This window comes from Gymnogyps californianus, chromosome 9, assembly GCF_018139145.2.
Source record: "Gymnogyps californianus isolate 813 chromosome 9, ASM1813914v2, whole genome shotgun sequence".
NCBI classification, from domain to species: Eukaryota; Metazoa; Chordata; class Aves; order Accipitriformes; family Cathartidae; genus Gymnogyps; species Gymnogyps californianus.
The window spans coordinates 17,093,128-17,114,028 of NC_059479.1; the positions used below are offsets into that span (position 1 = coordinate 17,093,128).

Sequence of the window (20,901 nt, forward strand, 5' to 3'; positions counted from 1 at the left end):
GCTCTGCAGCCATCTCGCAAGCAGGGTCAATGGGAGGTTCCCTGCAGCAAGTGCCAACGCAACTGGGCACCATAATAAGAACTGTGTTGTTTCAGGCTAAATAAGCAGCTCTGCTGCTTGATCCTGTGGGTTACGAGGTAATTAGCTTCTGAATAACTGAAATCAATGGATGTTTTTGCAGAATCACACCAAATAAGCAGAAGCTTGGCACACAGAAGGGAGAAACAGTCCTATTGCTACACAGTCATGTTTGTTAATTCCTAGTTTAATTCCATCAACTTCAATAGCTTTACAGCAGGAGAAAAAAACCCCACAGCCTAGGGTTACTAGTAAACCCTATCAAATTACCCTGCAATTTGAAAGCTAAAATGAAGTACTGCTCTTCCTTCTTTGACACCTTCACTTAAAAGCCCTCCTCGCTTCCAGGACTGCATACACTGCCACCTTTGAACAGTTTATGGAATCCCACTGCCACCAAACTCCTGAAATTTCCTTGGAAATCATGTCACTTGGTGATTTCCTGTCCTTGTAAACCTCAAATCCTGCCCACTTCTCCATCAAGCCAAATCTATAATCAAGTGAACATTTTAAAGAGTTTTCCTCTGAAGCCTTAGTCTTTTACACATACCCTCACAAAAAGTCTTCCCAGTTCCCCCTGCACGACATCTATCTCATCCTCTCATCTCTCGATACACCACTAAGTTGCATTTCTACTTGCAGCCATCCTTAAATGACCTTGGAAACACTGAATCCCATTGCCCCAGAGCAGTAAGTACATTCCACTGTTTCCTTCAAATTTTTCAGGTTCAAATATTTCATTTCCATAAAATAAACCTTCTTTCATGATAGTTCTGCTCCCTCCAGTGCAGGCTGTGGAAACCACGCAGGCTACCAAGGATTGAATCTAAGCCCAAAGCAGGACTTAAACTGAATAGCACTCTACCTCAGAGAGGATCAGCATCATTCGAAACACTTGTGTGTCACTAAAGCAACATGGCAACTATCAACATATTCTTCACAGACTACATATGGTCCTGAGTTACCCAGTCCAAGCTAGTATTTTTAAAATATACTCCACAAAAACAAATGTTAACTCAAAAAGATCTACCAAAATGGCACTGTAACTTGCACATACATAACAACACAAAGACGAATCAAGCTGAAGCGGAACCATTCTTTTCAACAACAGCATACACTCAAATAACAGACATCCAATCTATCAGAGTGAAGCAACAATGTAAATTATATTGCTGAAAATGCAACAAACAGCTCTGTTGAGGGCTTGGTGAGAAAACATGCATGAGAAGGGTGTAACTAGCAGCGCTACTTAAATCCCCCAAGGAAGGTGTGAAATGCACCGAGTTTGCAGAGAATCAACAAGGGAAACATTAAATTCTTTCATTAGAAAGAATTTATCACAGTTCATGACAAAGACATGCAAGCACTGATGGGAAAAGTAGCTCTGAACAAAGTGTAACTACACAGGAGACCAAACCGACTGTTTGGGGAAGAACAATTATCTGGAGGGAGCCCATTTCTTCCCCAACCCAGTCTTAACAGTAAAGTCTCTTAAACAGGAAAGCCAATATGCTTATGAATTCACAGATGGGGTGAGGAAAGAGAGTCTTACTCCTCACAGTCATGTGCACTAATGGACAACAGTAATTTTAAGACGAGCTCAGACCCTGCTCAGGCAAAAAAGAGACTGCCCAAAGGAGGGATGGAGCAGTTCTCCATTCAATGAGACAGAGGGGATGAGGAGCAGAAGGCGAGTATGTCATTTGAAAATGAAGCCATGATTATTATCACCTCTGAATTTACCCTACAGCTTTGAAGTCAGGAGGCCCGGGGCAGCACCTCTCCATGGCTGCGCAGCCTCAGCTGCACTGGCAGGTTTGTTAGGAAGGAAGCCAGCGGTGCCCCTGCTCAGCCCCTGCTCACCCACTGCAGGGTGGCTCCTTCTCCCCAGCAGTGCTGGGGGCTCCAGGCTCTGCGCTTTCTGTCTTCCCTGGTGGGTGATTTCTTATTTCGCTATCCACTAGCATTTGCAGAAGGAACTCAACTCATTCAGAAAAATTCTTATTTTGAATAAACTGTTAGCAAACGGCATACAGAAAAACATCATAAGAAAGAACAAAAAGCAAAAAACTATACATATTCCAAATAAAAATAAGGCTCTGAATACATCTCTCCTTCTAGGCAATTATATGGGTAAATTAGGTACTGAACAAATGAAGTAGTTATTGTAAGTCCGTTCTTGCAATATAATTTTTCCAGAAACAGTAAATTACTTCAAGTATTTATCATAATCTGTTATCTGCAGAAAAATGTGAAAACTAAATAAATTTATGGAAATGCATTTACCGAATAGTATTTACCAAATGACACTGTTCCCTCTGCTGCTTGTAGCAAATTCAGTCACAGAGACTAAGGATAGGTTTGCCTTATTAATACAGCGCTCTGGCTGTGTATGTTAAATACCTTAGAGCACAGTACCATCTGTGTGTATTCTACTAATGAGCTGCGTCTTAGACTGAGGAAGGCCAGCCAGCCAACACCGATTACTCAGATGGAGACTGCCTAATTTTTAAGCAATTAATGAGCTCCTCTCTCACTCTACATAGAAGCTTCCTCTGGTTAATTCTCCTGGCATATTACGGCATATCCTATTCTAAAGAAAGTTTCTCAAAGAAGAAAATAAGAAAGAGGAACACAACATAGCCCAGTCCAGTTCCTCAGAGCAGAGCCCAAACCTTGTGTGTGGGACACAGGCTTGAGAAGTCCCCGCTGGGACCACCCCGAGCAGGGGCTGCACCGCTGCTTCCCAATGCAGCTGAGATGGGGAACAGCATCCTGCAAGGGGGTAGCTCAGCCCTCTCCCTTGCTCTAGATTGTTTGGGGCACTAAGATACCTTTAATAACACCTTGAAGGACAGACTGGAAGAGCCAGTAAAATGCTTACACAAGACCTTTGACGGTTTTGTTCCCTCTCACCTCCCAGTCATTTGGAAAAATCTGACACTATCACCAAATGCTGCACAGCTCCGCAGCTGGGGATCACCAGCCGTGGATGCTGCATGCTCAAGAATCACTGAACACTTAGCAAGATGACTGACTGCTCCCATCTCGTCCCTTATCTGACTGATGTGATTTTAAAAGGTGAGCCTTAAGGGGCTATTAGATTATGCAAAAATAGAATTCCCTCTTCTGCCACTAAAAAATATTTCTTAATAACCTAAACAAAGTTTAAGGAGATCAAAATTACCTTTTAGAGCTCCCTGTTGGAAAGTGCTGTAGTAAAGCACAGAATGAATATTAAATTATCTCAGTAATTACATTGATAATGCACAACTTTCATGTGCACAATAAAACCATTAAAGGAGATCTGATTTTTACAAGTATATTACACATCATGATTCTGAAAGGGCAACCCTATGTGCAGGAAAGCATGTGCTTCTCTTGCACAAACCTGCAAAACATGCCAATCATAGCAGTGAAACTATTATAGAGGAGAGCTTTTACCCAGCAGCCCTCAGCAAAAAAAACCACTTGCCTCCCTTGAGGATGCTCATATTTACACACCAATAAGAGACTTAATATAACATTTCAACTTGGTTTGACATTACCAAGCCGTTCTACAACCACATTGTGTTTTAAGTCCTCATGACCAAGGTACCCAGCATTTCACTTCGGGGGGGGGGGGGGGGGGGGGGGCAGGAAATTGTTCCAAAAGACAACTAATTACTATAGCACATCAAGGGTCTTCCTCACTACAAGATGAAGAAAGTTGGTGACACATTCTGCAAGAGACTTCACACAAGAGTATGCTGGACAACCAACTGTTCGCATGGGATCTGTGTCCTTCAGAGAAACCATCAATTACAGGTCTTTATGAAGGACAGCAAATGGAATAGTTCATTTGTAGACATGTCCAAAACAGGATTTAATAAAGATCCTTTCTTCATCAGTTGAGCTTTACACTTCCCCTGTATAAGGTCCACAACAGTTGCAGCCAGGCATCCCAGGTGGCTGGATTTAGGTTTCATCTCTCATGCACTAAGTCAGAGGCATGTTTTGCAGTTGAAACAAAACCATTTGCAATAAACACTGAATGGTAAAGAGCAAATTTAATCACCCAATCCAGATGAAAAAATCGTAATGCTGTGAATAATATGATGTAAAGTCATGGTGAATAGGAATTATGTTGACCTACATCAGAAGTCAGCCAAAAAGCTTCAGCTTTCAATCTGCTCGAATAAAGCTGAGACACTCCACTCCTAAGTGCAGTTTCCACTGCAGTCCCCTGATTTGCCTAAAATTACAGATGTCATTTTGAATGGAAATATTACATCCAAAATATCATTAGTGATACACATCCTAATTTCTTTCCTTATTTTTGGTTGTCTAAATGCACACCATTATTCACAACTCTCTGGCTTTATACAACATGACAAGATTTTCAAGGTCACATCAAAAATAAGTAATAGATTCAAGGGCTCAAATCTACAATAATTATTTTCTTGGCTTGAGTTTCAAATTTGCTTTTCAAAACCACAAGTATCAGAACAAACAGGTTTCAGAAATACTTTAAAATTGGTTTATTTTCTCAACAAAACATACTCTGCAATAGGAGCCTGCAACTAGAGAGGAAGAAGCAGGTCCAGAAAGTGGTCCCCCTTCACCAGGGAGGCGTGCCAGAGAGCAGTGCTGATGGCCACAGACCCACCTCCAACCTGGAAGCCAAGGAAGCCTGCGGGATGACCTGGCTCCACTAAAGCGCTCTCACTTTCTCAGTTTTCAGATCTCCTCTGCAGGCAACCTGAGAGATTTGACATAGCCAATTGCTTCACAGCAAGGAATCCCAGAAACAGTAGGGTCCTGACCACTGTGTGTTCAAAGTCTTCCAGCTTCTTCATCTGACATCCGTATCAAGGACCCCAGAAGTTCCAGCATTCAGCTGCAACTCTTCAATGCCCCAGAGGTACAGAGCCTGGCAATAACCTTGCCTTTGATTCATGTTCCAGCAGTTTTCCATGGCTTATTAAATGTATCCATCTCAGGGAATTTACTGTTCAAAATGAAACTGTGTCACTGAAACAGAAATTCTGACAAGCCCTATTCTGTAGAATGTGATTATATTTCTGCATTTTACCATTAGCTCAAACACATTGGAATGATTATATCTCACATTACTCTTCCCCTTCCAGGCCCACCCACATATATATTTTGCTGAACATGTAAGACAGCAAAAGCATGCGTGAAGTGGCTCTGCACATTGATCCAAATAACCTTAGGATCAGAGTGCATCAGCAAAACAAAAACATAATGCTTAAATCCAAGAACAAACAATTCCTGTTGTCTTGTGAAAAATCTGATCTGCTATATTAACATCAGTCTTCACAAATATTAAGTCAACTCTATCTTCAACATACCAGACAAAATCCATTAACTCTCAAATAATAAAAAATAAATTTTAAAAAAATATATCTGTGAAACAGCTTTGCACTCAAATTTTATATGTATTTGTACAGTGGGATGAAAGGACCAGCATTTCTTTAAACAACCACGATCATCTTGTTAGACTACACACTGAGATGTCCTTGGATAAAGCTGTTTTAAGCTATTCACACATCTAATGACAAAACTCCAGTTCCTGGTATTGCTAAAAATCTAAAGGCAGCTACTACGTAAGCACAGATGGAGCCCAGAGTGGCCCAAATGCAGCTGACTGCCTGCAGAGTCGCTGCCATTTATGATCAACAAATGTTCTTCACATGAAAGGAGTTAAGTACATACACAGGTTTCTATAAACTTGGTTACCCAAGAGACTTGACTGGTGTCTCCAAGGTTCATGGTCCCTCAGGTATTCCATATGCCATTTTACAGTCTTAAGTGTTTTTTCCTCCTGTGTCCCCCACTATACACCGGGACGACAGCTTATAGCCAATACACACAACAGCCTTGTAACATTCAAAGGCAAAAGCTCTTAGCCTAAAACTAGTGCACAAAACCTGGTATAGCAGAATCTCTCTCCTTCTCTTCCTCCTCCATTTCTACCAGACACATCTTACTACCTTCTACTGAAAAACAAAAGAAATTACAAACACTTTTCCCTAGCACATGTATCCAAGGACATAAAAGCACATTCTACACACATGCTTATTTAGCCTCAAAACTTCCCTAGGAGACAGTACTGGTTTCGTCATCCTTGCCTAAGGCATTAGCAACATAACAGAACAGAGGGAAACATTTCATTCATGTGTTATTCCCCCACATCACCTTCAGTGTGCTGGGCATCTGAGCTGGGCACCTTAACTTCACTTCGTCTCTGGATAATTTTCTACCATCTGTAAAATTGGAGTAACTACGATGCAAACATTAGAGACAAAAAGCACTTGTATTAAATATCATGGTAGCAGATGTTTACTGAGAACACCAAATAGTCCCATGAGACTTTAAAAAAAAAAAAAAACCCTGCCGAGGTAACAAAGCACAATTAGAATACTGAAAGCCCAAAAAATACTACCGTCATGTTTCAAGGCCTTTACTACACAGCCCTAACAAACGTTAAAACTGCATGCATGGTCAGTGGATGCCTAAACAGCAGTGTGTCCCCCAGACACAATACAAAACACTGTACTTTAAACATTAGAAAGGAATTTGGGAACTTCAGGCTTTCCCTTTTGCCCTGTTTCAAACCTGTTCACTGAAAGGGGAGCTGAATCCCTCAGGGGCTTGCCCTGACATGTACCGCTTTCCCTGATGCCTCCTGCCCCAGAGGGGCTGGTAGGTCAGGTTAGCAGTCAGGGTCTGATGCAGGTTCCTATTCCTCCAACTTCATTACAGCAACAGGAATGAGACAGCCAGATACAAAAAGCTCATGCCAGGTACCGCTATTGCCTCCAATTTCTTTATCAAAAACCACTGAACAACGCTTACAGCTGCCTAGATCAAATAGTCTCCTACTTATTCAATTACTATTCAATTTCCCATCTGGAATAAGGGATACAGAAATCTCAGTAGATACCTTTTTAAAGCAATACTGATCCCTCAAAGATGCAAACCAACAGCACCTGTCTTACACTGAAGTGTCAAAATACCTTCCTCAAAAAAAAAAAAAAAAAAAAAAGTGACTAGGAGTGAGTTTCCATAGGTCATATGCAGCACAACAGAGCTACAGTTCTGTGAATCTCAAAGGTGGAGGAGGTTTAAAACAAGTCAAGCTAACAGAAATTCCCTGACGCTGCCTCTGTTCCTGCCTCGAACGAGGAAACACATGGGGAGGGCAAGTGAGAAGGAACTGATGGCAGAGGCCGGCAGGCACGGGCAGCCTGATTACCGTGTCTCGGAAAAGCGAAGTGCTCAGGTCGGAAGCTTAACTTTAATGTAAGTCTCTGTCTTCAGCGGTGGAGCACTGTATGTTTTCATATCAGTATGTATTATAAGTACTAATCATGCTTCTCGTAGGAAAGAATCAATTGGATTTGAAAGGGTTAGAGATTAATAAAGTGATAAAATGTACAGTCTAGAGCTGACACTGCACCTCAGATCAATTTTGCTTTCAACTCATAGATAGGCAATCATTTCTACTTTAGTGAGTTATAACAGTACCACAACAATCTCACACAGGTCTATATACTAACGTTTGCACATACATGCACTGCACTAAAAAGAATTCCTTCATTCTTCACAGGTCAACAACTTGAAATACTTAACTCTGCACCTCCTGAAAAGGGAAACCGCTGATGTTTCCTTTATTATTTGTAAAGCCAACCTCTCCAAACTTAAATGCCAAAAAATAACCAAAAATGCCTCTTAATTCTCCTTTCTCTTGCTATTTCCCATAGTGATCCCAACATCTCCTACCTCACAATTTTACTGCTTGCTGCTTCCACAGCTACATTTATGGCAAAAACAAGTAAATAATTAAAAAAGAAGTTTCTGCTACAATGTGTCACAGGGACTAGCAATTTAAAACTGAAATGCACTTCAAACAACAAGCAAGGTTCTGAAAGTAAAGCAGAAAAATTTCTTTAAATTCAGTGGACAAAGATATGAGAATGACCTAGGTATGAATATTAATACACAATCTAAGGAGCCTTATTTACATTCCTTTACATATATACAGCAGTCTGTAAAACCTGCCTTAAACACATATTCAGGTTATGAAAACCCAAGCACACTTCAGAAGTGTTCTTGGTCAGGAGTTGACCCAAAGCTAAGCCATTACTTCACAGATTCCCTATAGCTCCTATAGGTCCATATCCCCCTAAGCTACCTCCGAGCCCCTGCGTCACCAACAGATGTCCCAAACTGAGCAGACATTCATCTCTAGGACTAGTGAACATGCTGAGCTTGAAGACTGTGTTCTGGGTAAGTTTGCGGCTGTATTATTTATACTTTCATTTGAACATTACATAAGACAGACCTTCCAAAAATATTTTCATGAACAAGATGAAAAACAAAACGTGCCAGAACAACTTCCCTGTCCCTCAGGACAGTCAGTTTCAGAGTAAGGACATGAACCTAGGACACACACCCTTAAAGTGGGCATACTAGAAATACTGAAATGAAGATGTCTCTTAAAATTTCTGTTTAGGATCCTAAAGAAAACAAAGCAAAGACACCTTGATACATTAGCTTTTTCATTTAAAAAGGCCGCATTTTGGGGAGGGAAAAAAAAGTATTATCCAGTTAAAGGCATAGAGCTGGAAGATTTCTCAAACGTGATGGTATGTCTACTAGAGGTTCAGTTATTATTAATAAACTCTTACATGCTGCAGCTAGATGTAGAACAGATATCCAAACAGCTGACATGATGCCCATTGCAAAAGTGGAAGATTATAGATTTTTAACTGAGGAAATGACACTTCTTTCATGCTTTGCTTATTTCCCCCTACCCCTGAAGATCCTACCTTTGTGATTTACTGCAGTTTGGAACAATTTAATTGTGTTCATTTATTTTATTCAGATACAACTGCGGTTTCCCTTTTGGGAAAGGAGTTTAGCTTTAATATTTAAGTATCAGCTCAATATTTTAATTGTTTTAATTATATATGAACTCATTTTAAACGAGTGTAATAGCTAAAAATTTGAGTGTTTATATAAGTTCAATATTTAAACCCTGTCAGGCTGAGGTCACTAAAAAAACCCCAAACCTCTAGCAGATTATTTCCTTTCTTGTTCTTCTCTATGCATCTCCCTTCCTACCCACCAGCAAACAGAATGTCTAAATGCTGACAGCTGTCTCCCAGATAGGTCTGTCTAGCTGCTATGCTGCTTTCTGTCTAGAGGAGAGGAAACCAAGGCTGAGACTCCTGTAACGAGGTGCACGGACTACCGGTGCTTCACAGCTTACTTGCTGGTAGCCCCCCGAGACCTGACTGAGTGCAGGAGCCTGGCTCCTCGCTTCCTGCTGATCCAAACTGAACAGATGGAGAGCCACAGTGAACTCGTGAGCAGACACAACCATATGCAAGAGGGACTGTACATTCCTGCACTGATGACACCTTAGAACAACGGTGATTTCAACTTTTTTTGTTTGCTGGAGCTGTGAATAACTTCACATCTTCTGGGAAAAGTAAGAGATCACTGTGCGCTGATTAGTGTTGCCAAGCTCCCATTTCCTCTATGTCTGCACGTTACTTGCAGGAAGTAAAAGCTGAAAGCTTCTTTTGCATCACTCATATCTCAGAAATTGGGAGGGCTCATAGCCATGCATTTTACACCAGGGCCAGAAGTCAGCTTTTCAGGCAGACGCAATTGCAAACAAAAAGCAAATGCTCATCCTGCAGCTCCTCTAGGGGCCCACTCCTGCAGGAGCAACAGACTTTTAAGAGTTAGGCTCCTCTAGGAAATCCTACTCCAGGCACAAATCCATGAGTGACCTCTGAAGTACAAACACCTCCACTTCCATGTATGTCACGGTTTTCATGGCCAAAGCGATGAGGCAACAATACAGGAAGATTGAGCTTCATAGAAGGGAGCAGAGGGAAATCCTAGGCTAGAGCAGTGACAACTAGTAGGAAAGTAAAGGTCTCCTGAAACATCTATAGCAGACCACAGTAAGTTGTTGCATGACATTTAAAAGGCATGAAATATCAAGCCAATAGGTTTTAAATGAATGTGTTAAGCACTGCGTTCCAACCACTGCAAAATCAATGAGAGAATTTAAGACAATCTTGCTATGCCCGTACACAGCAAGGCATGATGCTAAGTCAAGCCCTTTCTCCCCCAAGCCATTGGTGACAAAGTTGGATGCAGGTGGAGGGTGACAGAGTGGGTGGGGGATCAGAGATGCACTTGCTCCTCTGGCATATGACTGCCTTTTGGGTGGTCCCAAGATTAAGAGGAGGAGAAGGAAGGTCAGAATCCCAGAGCACATCCATCTGACACACTACAGAGGAGAAGACAGGAAACTCTGGCTCTGTAGCTTGGAGGACATACCAATGCCAGGCCTGAGCCAATTAAGCACTGTTAACCTGCAGAAAGACTACTATCAGCTCTGCAGCCAGCAGCCTCACAGAAACCTTGGGGATGTCTGCCCATGCTCCTCCACAGAAGGTTGGCATGCCCTCTGGAGCTCTAGCATGCTGAGATCGGGTATTGCAGCTCAGCAAATGAATACAGCAACAGTAAATGGCAATAATTATTCACTAACGGAATTATGTCTAGTAAATCAAACAGAATCTATAATCTGAAAAATCTTTTGCTTAAAAAATGCAATGATTTTTTAATTGGTTTTATATTCTCTGCTATGATTATTCAAAGCACTATATACAAAGGGCTGGGGAAAAGAAGTCACTTAATCAGATTAAAAGGAAATGACCTATGAGCTGGGAACCTAGCAGAGCTCCCACATCCTCAATTTATTTGTATAACCTCCACCTGTAAAATACCCTTTCTAGGATATTGCTAAGGCTGCAGTCCCAGCATCAGCTATTTGCTCAGTTTTACTTCTTAAAGCAGGCAAAAAGGACAACCTGCAGCTTTCTAAAAAGCTTCTTAATATTAAGAAATGCCTGTGAAACTTAAGTCAACATTACATTCACACAGATGCTTGAGGCAAACTGTTCTGTTCCCACCACAAACAGCAATCATTACTCTGTAGACATGACAGATTTCTTCTGGAGCATCTGGAAGTTGCTGCCTGTAAAGAAGAATCTGACTAGCATAATTAAATTAGCTCACCCATTTTAATTATTTTGGCGCCACATCTCAAGTGAGAAGCAGCCGCTTCTGCTGAAGCAATTTGTCTTGCTACAAGTTTCTGTGCCATTTTTGCAGCATTGCAATGTACTCTAAAACCTATCAGTAGCACTACATGCATTCCTGTTCGTCTTCTCCAAATTCAAATATGGACACCTGAATCTATAACAAAGGGCAAGTAAAGGACATAAGACAAATTGCTTTCAGTTCTGTTCTTCTCTTTCCTTCCCCGAGGACTGTTTCTTCAGCAAACTTTAATTCTGTGCTTGCAACTGGAGCACCATTTCATCACCTTCTGTTTGACATCTTAGATCCTCCACTCCTGACCTCTCTTTAATGACTCTTGCCTGTTGTCCAGCCCCTGCGTACTGTCTGCATTTGCTCTCTGGAGTTCTCATCCTCAACTTTCTCCCCTTGGGTTTCCATTCCTTGGCTTCGAAGGAGTATTTTCCCACCAGCGTCTGAAGATGCCTTCCTAGCCAAACCCCTGTTCTCTTTAAGGCAACCTCAGTTTCACTGATAACACCCTTCTGGACATTCTGCCCCACTTTTGACTGCCTCAGTTTTAGTGATGCCTTTGCATCACCTGAAGACAACACCGCACCTTCTCATTGCTCCACCCCAAGTCCTCTTCAGCTCAGCTTTCTTTAGATTCTCCCTACCCCCTAAACAAGATATATTCTATTATGTGATATTATACACATGCTAGTCAACTTCATAATTGCTCTTGTACTTAGCACTAATCGCAATTCTGGCCATTCATGCAATAATCTACGTATTGCTTGGAAAAATGCCAGTCTACATAAGTCAGCAAAGACACCGACACCCGGATTTTGCTGGTTATTGCCCTAGTAGCCCAAATCTGTCTTTATCATCAGTGTCAGCACTTTCCGTGCACTGCTTCGCACAGCTGTACATAACTGTCTGCACAATTTCCCTTCCCCTTTTAAGGATGCTCACCAGCTTAGACATCTCCATACCAATAGCCAGCAAGACCCAAGACTACAACATCCATCCAGAACACTGCTGCAGAGATCCTGTCCACAGGGTGTCATCTGGGCACCCCATCCACTCCCCCTGCCCCGGTTCTCATCTGCAGCTAAAACAGTCTTCTGCTTTCAGACATCCTGCTGTTTACACTGCAGTGCAGCTGCCCACAAATAACCATTAAATTACTTTCCCCTTTCCACTCTCCTTTATCGAGACACCAGTAAAAAAAAAGACCCTGAACTACAGCACCAACACGCTACAGCTACTGTCACCCTATCGAGCAACACGGTCTCATTGTTTCTTCATGCATTTGCCTGGCTGCATCCATCCACTATCTCTGATGATCTACTTAAACAACAATACAAATAGTTGAAGTTCAGAAGCCTCTGGAGCATCTGTCCCTTCACAACATATAACATTTAGTGAAGTCCCAAGCAATCAAACAGCAGTCCTTCATATCTAAAGACCCCTTTCAGAAAGGGAGTCAAATTATCAATTTTGCTCTAAGTGCTGAAATCACAGAAACAGAAAATGTATTTCACACACAATGTAGTGGAAAAAGAAAAAGCAAAAAAGAGAAATCAATAGTTTGCTCCACACAGCAACCTAAAAATCAGCATGTATGACAGATTGAATATTGAAGGTGAAAACCAACTACATGATCATGTACTTGCAAAGAAACTATAATTTTACTTTACATGCATTTTTCCCTTTCATCTTATACTCAACATATACCAACTCAATCAAATGAAAAGAAAAAGAACCAGCTATTCACTAGTGGGTTATATTTAGCAATAGGCAGTCTAACATATTAAAGCATTTTTCCCACCAGTACTCAACCTGAATTGATACTGTCAACAGCTGCCAATAACACAAGACATTCTGCAGAGTCAAAGAAAGCAGGATAAAAAAAACCCACACTAAAATATAATTAAAGGTAAACTACCAGCTAAATGATGCTATAACCACAGGCATGTTACTTCTACAGATGTGTACTTCTGATAAAGGAAATGCAAAGGCCCTTCCTTGCAGCCAGGTGGTGTTGCCTGGCATCAGTGAATCAAGGCTGCTCAATTATACAGATTATGGATCTCACAGGGGTTCCCATCCAAGCCAGTAATAGCAGTTTTGAAAAACAGGAACATCATCGCCCTTAGCAGAGTTTAGATCAAGCTCCACTGTAGCCAAATCCCGATATCCATGACTGCTCTCACAGGGCAAACAGGGCTCAGGGCACAATAATCACAACAAAAGGCTGTAGACTAGTTTGATTTAGCAACATCCATTTATACTTTCTAGCCCAGCAGAAAGAATTCAGCCTAGCTTCTGGTGGTTCCCAGAGTAACACTTCCTAGCCTGGGATGTGACATCTAATTCTTTATAATAGATGGACCAATAACTTTTCTCCTCCGTGCTCAAGAAATGCAGAAATTAAAACTGGCCACACCAACTAAAGTCAGTAATTTCTGTTTGTACCTGCACTGCTAAAAGTGTTGGCTGAAGACATTGAGGACAGTAAGATCAATGGAAGCCCTCACACTTGTACGTATAGCACACAACTAGTAGGAAAAAAAATGAGTAAGTTAACATGCAAGTTTAAAAGTACAACATTTATCCTGTATCAGTTACCTGCCCACACACACAAAGCTCTAGCAGACTAACACTATGCAACACTGCAGCTAACCTACTTGTCTGCCCAAAGTCCTTCCAAACTCACAGCTTACTTCAGAAAGGCAAACAGTCTCATAAAGTCATTCCCTTTGAGGGAGGAGAGCTGCATGAACTAGAAGTCACTTCAGGCTCTAATGTAGATGAAACATTATCCAGATCAACTGTCTATCCTGGAAGGAGATACTCTAATGCTTCTTTGAAGTGTTCTGTTACTATTAGTGGGTCTCAAAAGCAGATGTAAACATAAACCAACTCCCACTCCCTTCCACTGCCAGAATAATCAGAGATTATCTACCTAGGAAAGCTCTTCCCGGTTAACCCTATATATGACCACACATATGGCTGGCATGACTTTTTGGAAGATGCCCTTCCAACGTACAAAAAAATCGTCCAGACTTAAAAGTCACCACAAACCACATCCACAGTTAAGAAAATCCCTTAGCATGAGTAAAAGACTGGATGTTAAAACAATGCCAAAGTCATTATTACCTGTGTGGGTTTTCAATCAGATCAACCTTTTCTTTTTCTTAATTTTTTTTTTTTTTAATAAAAGAAAACATAAGGACACTTTCAAATAGCTTAAAGTCATATCAACAGAACATTATAGCAAGAAAATTCATCCTGTAACATCTGGTAAGCAAACCATATTGGTTATGACCTTTTTTTTTTTTCAGGAGAGAACAAGAAGTATATATGCAAAGCAAAACGCAGCCGCCTAAAATGCTTGATTGCATGGGCACTAGGTCCAGATTCAAAAGTAAAAATATTTTTCTGTGACTTACCAGAATTTCTCTTTGACACGAGCTTCAAATTCATGCTGACTACAGTACAGATCACAAGAACCAAGAGAACAAGAGGCTTCATCTTTCACTTTCTGTGACAGCTGAAATGCAAACATAGTATGAAGTCTGAATCACAGCTCTTCACTACAACAAAGCAGCAGCTACAGTTAAACATTTCTCAAAGAACCATTACAGGGCAATGGCTTAATCTAGTGACTTCTGGGTTTATTTTTATGCAGAGGTAGGAAAACATAATGGTTCAAAGTAACTGTCTATGAATAATTTATCTCTGACTATCACACAAAAGGGTTGGGGTTTTTAAATGACACTTTGAAAATATCATCTTGCTTAAAAAAACCACAAAGACTTAACTGTTTATTTGAAATAGTATGGGTCTAATGTGGCAGATTTTTGTATGTTGTTTAAGGGGGAGACCATGATGGTCATGATTAGTTTTGTCTCATACAAACAGGCCACGTGCTTAAAAAAACTTCACATTGTTCAGGAAAAGATAAAGAGTAGGTTATTCATGCAATTTCTCTTAGCAACCTTATTTTCCCACTGGTGACCTCGTAAAAGCTGCTACAGTGAATTAATGCTATTCCAGAGATTTCTCCTATAAAATGAAGTAAAGACAGGTGAACAAAATTCAGAAGTCAATGAATGCAGGTCTCAGGATTCTTATTAAAAAGATAAAATTAGTCTCTCCTGTGAACTTTACTACCTACTTTATATTACATACATTAAAGAAAAGAAAAAATCTAGTTTAAAATTGTATTTTTAATTTTATATAATTACTGGAACTAATTCTGTTTTCATTTACAAGTACGAGGTCATTCGAGAAAACATAGCAAGAGCAAACTGAGGCTTCTTATCTGCACTTAAAAACAGGTAGAACGAATCTGAACTCAGCAAAGCCCATCTCTCTCTCTCTCTCTCTCTAAATGAAAGAGAGAGAGATGCTTAATTATAAGCTAGAGTCTTCAAACACATGCTTGGCTTGAAGTCACAGGCCTTTAAGTGCCTTGATATATTTAGACTCCAGGAATTCATCTCCATATCAGCTACAGACTTTAGATCAGGACCGTTATTCTCAGATAAAGAGGGTAGTCATCGAAATCAGTATGAAATTATTATTCGCGCCAAAAGATTCAGCAAACATTTGATAGCAGTTTCTTTTAAACAGAAATGCACAAAACTACTTGCATTAGTAGTCAAAACGAAGGCCAACGGAACAGAATCATTCCTTAAACGTTGTACCACATCCACCCGCCCAGCCCGCTCAGAGGCACCCTCAACTTTGGGACCAGCCCAGACCCCTGCAGTTCTGAACATTTGCTCAATGTGATAAACCAGCAAGAGGGTGCAATGTCCTGCAGTTTGCTGAAAATTATTCAGTTTAATTTGAGTTTATTACGTCAAATATTCTTCCCTTGTAATTTTACTACCAGCCTACTGTTGTGTGAAGAAAATTTAAGGAACCCTGTATAATCTTTTACACGATGGCAATTATGCTGCTATTCAATTATTTCAAAATTACCACTTACAACTGAAGTTTTCCCCCTCTCACCTTACCGTACTGCGAGCTATAAGTAGGCAGTGGATTTTTCACCCCCCCTGAATTCTATGTTCCCATGGGCACTTTATGCCTATTGATTCCCCACAGTAACGATGCTAAAGGAGTTTTCAAGGAATAACACACCCTGAAGGCTGTCTGACAGTGGTTAATGGCAGAATTAGTATTCATTCTTCCTTAACCTCTCCTTAGAGTACCAAAATCCTGAAACAAGCAAGGCCATCTTGACAAGCGAGCTTAAAAAAAGTAATTGAACTAAATCTTTTGACAGATAATTGTAATGATGATGTTATACTAGAATGATTTTCAAGTGTAGCTTTGCAAATTACTTTCTCCACTTTCCTCCCTTCAGTTATTGCAGCTGAAGTACGTAACTCCTAGGTCTTTTTTCATGTGGGTCCCTCCATCCCCACCCCAAACAAGCTATGCTGCATTAAATACACTTAAAAATTCAAAGCAAGTTCTGCCGGCCAACATTAATGCTAGAGATAGGGGGAAATTCTTGGTTCTGTCAGCATTGATAGGAGTTTTCCTTTTTGTAGCCCTGGCCTCACCAAGGCAGTCAGTTCTCCATACCTGCAAAAATCAGGAAAATACAGTAGGAAAAGGGCAAGAAACTACTCCACTACCCAGTCACTCACAGCCTAGCCCAGAGCCTCAGCTTGTCACATCCGACACAACCCCACTGAAGCTGGCATAAAAATACATGTCAGAGTTTGAGTTGTCATCTTTACCGTTCAAGACATCCAACCAGAAGAAGGTAGGATCAGTCACACCAGTGTGACCAGTGGGTCAGCTAGTTACTGTCCTGAGACAGCAGACACCTATAGACAACAAGGGTGTTCAAACTGCCATATCATACATGATTTTTTTTAAACATGCAACTTGACAAAGAACGGAAGGTACAGTATAAGATGTATTTCCCCCAGAAGACTGTCAAGCAGCCAGAAGAGGGAGGGTCGTACATGTCCAGGACAAAGTCTCTAAAATTTGCTCAGGAGGAGATTTCTGGGGCTGAGCCTGCCAAGACTTCCATCTTGTCTCCCAATGGGACCAGTCTCACAACTCCCTCCTCTGGGCCATTCGCTCACCTATCAGGCAGTGGGATGGACTAGAGACTCAAGACAATCCTGTGCTAGACCTACTAGCACTTCTGGAAATAAATGAGTGGGAGAGTGTCTATGATCTGATGAAGAACATGAATAAAACTGTGCCAGCTTGAAGAGATATGAGATGGGATAAACCAGTTAACATTCAATACCTTTTTTCTATAATCAAGGCATTTTCCTCCAAGCAGGGTTGATTTTATCATTTGACAAATTTTTCCCTCACAGGCACTGAGCAGCGTTTCCCTGAGGAGCTGCTTACTCTGATGCTGCCAACTCCAAGCAGCTGTGAGTAGGGGCTCGCAGCTGTGAAAAGAACATAGTACTTTACTGGATACACCTCACAAGAGGGGGATCAAGTTTAGGACCATTCCCAGAAGAGTGAGGAAGATATCTTACTTAATAAAGATATAGAAATACCAATTACAGCTAACTTGCCCAAGATCACCGAGAGGAGGGAAGAGAGACACAGAATAAAGTGTTTGTTGAGAAGACTGAAAGAATCGCTAAACAAGTTAATTCAGTCCTTGCTGTGACCTGCCAGGTTGTATTTGTATCGAGATAAATAAAGGGAGGTTGCTACAATCAGAGGGAGAAATGTAGGAGAGGCAAGGTGCGACTACTTTATTCTCAATCATTCCACTGCTAACGAGGCCACTCCTTCCCTCCTCATACTGTTTGATGCTACAGACCACAGACTTCAGGCAGCTTTCACAGCCTGCTGTAAGCACCCAGCAACTACAAGGGGACCAGGCTGCGATGCAGCACAAATTCTGTTCTTCTAACAGAAACCCTGACTCCTATATGCTGCCTGATGGCCTTTACCTGTGTTGACAAACTTAATTCTTTCTTCTGAGTCCTCAGAAAACAGGGCTTGGGAACTTGTGTCCCATTTTCTTCACGTACTGCTTGCTGTCCTTCCAGCACCCACTTCAGCTCGCATAGCTTCCCAGACTCAAATTTCAAGTGACAAGGTTAGAAGAAAGCACTTAGAAACAAGAAGGAAACTGGAGCATTAATATTCTGCACAAAACCTAGCACTGAGATTCCCAAGTTCCTGCTTTAAATATAATTTAGTTTTGCTCTAATTTCTACCACGAGCTTTGTTTATATAGTGTTCCTTTTTAAGAGAAAGCAAGAAAAGTGGTGCATATGTGCACTCAGGCACACGTCTGTGCACAGACTGAGATTTGCTGACACACCACGAGGCTCTGTAGGTTCTAGTTTCTCCACAGAAGCTGCGATGCAGAAGGTGCTCATTAAAAACAGCAGCCCACCTCTTTAGCAGTTTCCAATTGTCAGGTTTTGTTGCTTAGAAATCTCATGGAAATAAATTACGGTTTTCACCCCACACACAAAGGATGAAATGGCAACAGCAATTCTTTCGTTGTCTTTACAGTATGCTAGATGGTGACTTCTGTTTATTTCTTTTCAAACTATTTCTCCACTCCACTTTTTAAGGCTTTGAATTTTAATATGAACTCTCTCTCAGGTCCTCTCTTCTTTTGCCAACATACCACACTTTGAGCTGTTCATTACTGAAAGACTTTCAGTCTATATAATACACTGGATGGAAGCAATCCGCAATGGGCACCAGTCCCTTTTTGTTGATACCTCAAACACAAACAAAAAAATATTTAAGACCAGAGATACATGCTAGTTCAAATAACATCTCTTCAGCTCTACTTGATATGGGTCACACAGCATTCTTCGCTCTGTTGCTCAATGAGCATCAAAGAATATTTCATTTTGCCTAATTCACTGTGCATCTTCACCATCATAACCAGCCACTTAAGTTGTCTAAATACGCAATGAACATTAATTCTACAAGGCAGTGTGCATTCAGCATTCGTCTTGCTGGATTTGAGCCTCCATTGGGCTCAGGTCCTTAACCAAATTCACATCTGGCTAATTCTCCTTGTTCAGCTGAAATTCTACAAGAAATTTAAAACTGAGGTAAGCACAGAGGGAACCTGGCAGTGCTTGTGTTCTGCAAACCGAAAGTAACCAGCAACAACGAGACAACATCTAAAATGTCTGGGCTTATTACTGGCTCAACAGTGTAGGAGCTGCATGATAGCAATACAACAAGGAAAGACCAAGGTATTGTCCTGAGAAAGCAAAGGGAACCACAACTAAATACACAGAGCACCTGACAAGGTCACTACACCAATCTGTAATGATTCCTCCAAAGGCTGCGTGTCTGGGTGCGAAGAAAAGGAACAAACTGTAAAACTCACAGATCTTTTGTGATGTGAAGGGGGTAAACTCAGAATCTTATCAATTATTTCAGAAGGAACAAACAGCACCACCCCTTAGATGTTAACATTGAGATTTTGCATGAAAGATTGTAATGCTTCCATTAAAAAGTTAAGTATCTTCCGAATGGCAACCATAGAAGATACCAAGAGCAGCATCTTAAAGCTTCAAAAGGCATCTTACAGTATAATACCAAAACAAAAAATGGGCTTCACTGGCAGGCACAAAAGAAAAATACTGTGGATAGCCTCCACACAATAACTTCTCCCACTAACATGTCTGGCTGCAAAGAGTAGAAGTGATTTTAGTCATGTTAAAGTGGCAATCAGACTCAACACTATGAGCAAACTGCTGGTTTGCCCTGTAGAGAGAAAACCCTGCAAGCATTAACACAAGAACCTTTTCCTGCAAGAACTTTCCAATGCAATAGCTTCCTAAAATAGTGCTCATTTATGGCAAAAATGAAGAGCAGGAAATGGAAAAATCCCCTGAAATATTCCAAATAGAGAAAAAGAATCAAATATCTAAAAATCAAAATGCTAACCAGAGGGGTTAGTGATGAGCATACGATATAGGCACTCACCTAAATCTCTACTGACAAAAACCTGAGCAGCCCATCTTAACAGATTCGTGAACCAAAACAACTAGAACTACTCAGCACTGATTAGCAGATCGAGTACTATCAGCTCACACCACACACTGACCTCGATTCCCTAAGCAACTCACTCACACAGAATTCAAGTTCATTATATCTTCAAATTGGATTTTAAATCCCTGAATCATACTCCTCCCTTATTGCAGCAACTCCTGCACTTGGAAATGCAGAAAACAACTGTAAGGAGGAACAACAAGAACAACAAAGGAGCGGGAAAGTTAGCTATTATTTTTTAAGGCTCACGCCCAGCTGCACCATCAATGATATACTGATTCAGCACTACCCTGGATTCTACAGAGAACTATAGTTCCAGCCTTAACTTTGCAATATTCTAACTACACATCCCAGGATATATGGATATGCTTGTCCAGTATCACAGCTTTTAAATTTGAGTAGTCCAGGCCTTTTATAGACATTCAAAGTGAAATACGCGCTGTGGGAGGAGGATTACAGCTGTACTTCAAGCCCTCACGGTTTATGAGGTCAACATAATGGATCTATTAATTTACAGCCTTTTTTTTCCCCTAGAGTAGGAGCTATTAATATTCTACATATATTTACTTCTGCAGATTGTGGTTTAATCAATACAGTACTTCAGGCAACATGAAGTACCGTAGGCAATGTAAAGACTGTCAGACCCAGAGAGTTTAGGTT

The 20,901-nt window shown here is 40.9% G+C and overlaps 1 protein-coding gene across 1 annotated transcript in view; it reads right to left on the reverse strand.

The window, feature by feature from the left end:
• IL1RAPL2 (interleukin 1 receptor accessory protein like 2) overlaps positions 1-20,901 on the reverse strand; it is a 394,936-nt gene that overhangs the window by 367,903 nt on the left and 6,132 nt on the right. The window contains exon 2 of the mRNA XM_050901762.1: positions 14,652-14,752. Coding sequence (XP_050757719.1) covers positions 14,652-14,733 — 82 coding nt within the window. The 5' untranslated portion in view covers positions 14,734-14,752. The remainder of the gene's footprint in view (positions 1-14,651; positions 14,753-20,901) is intronic.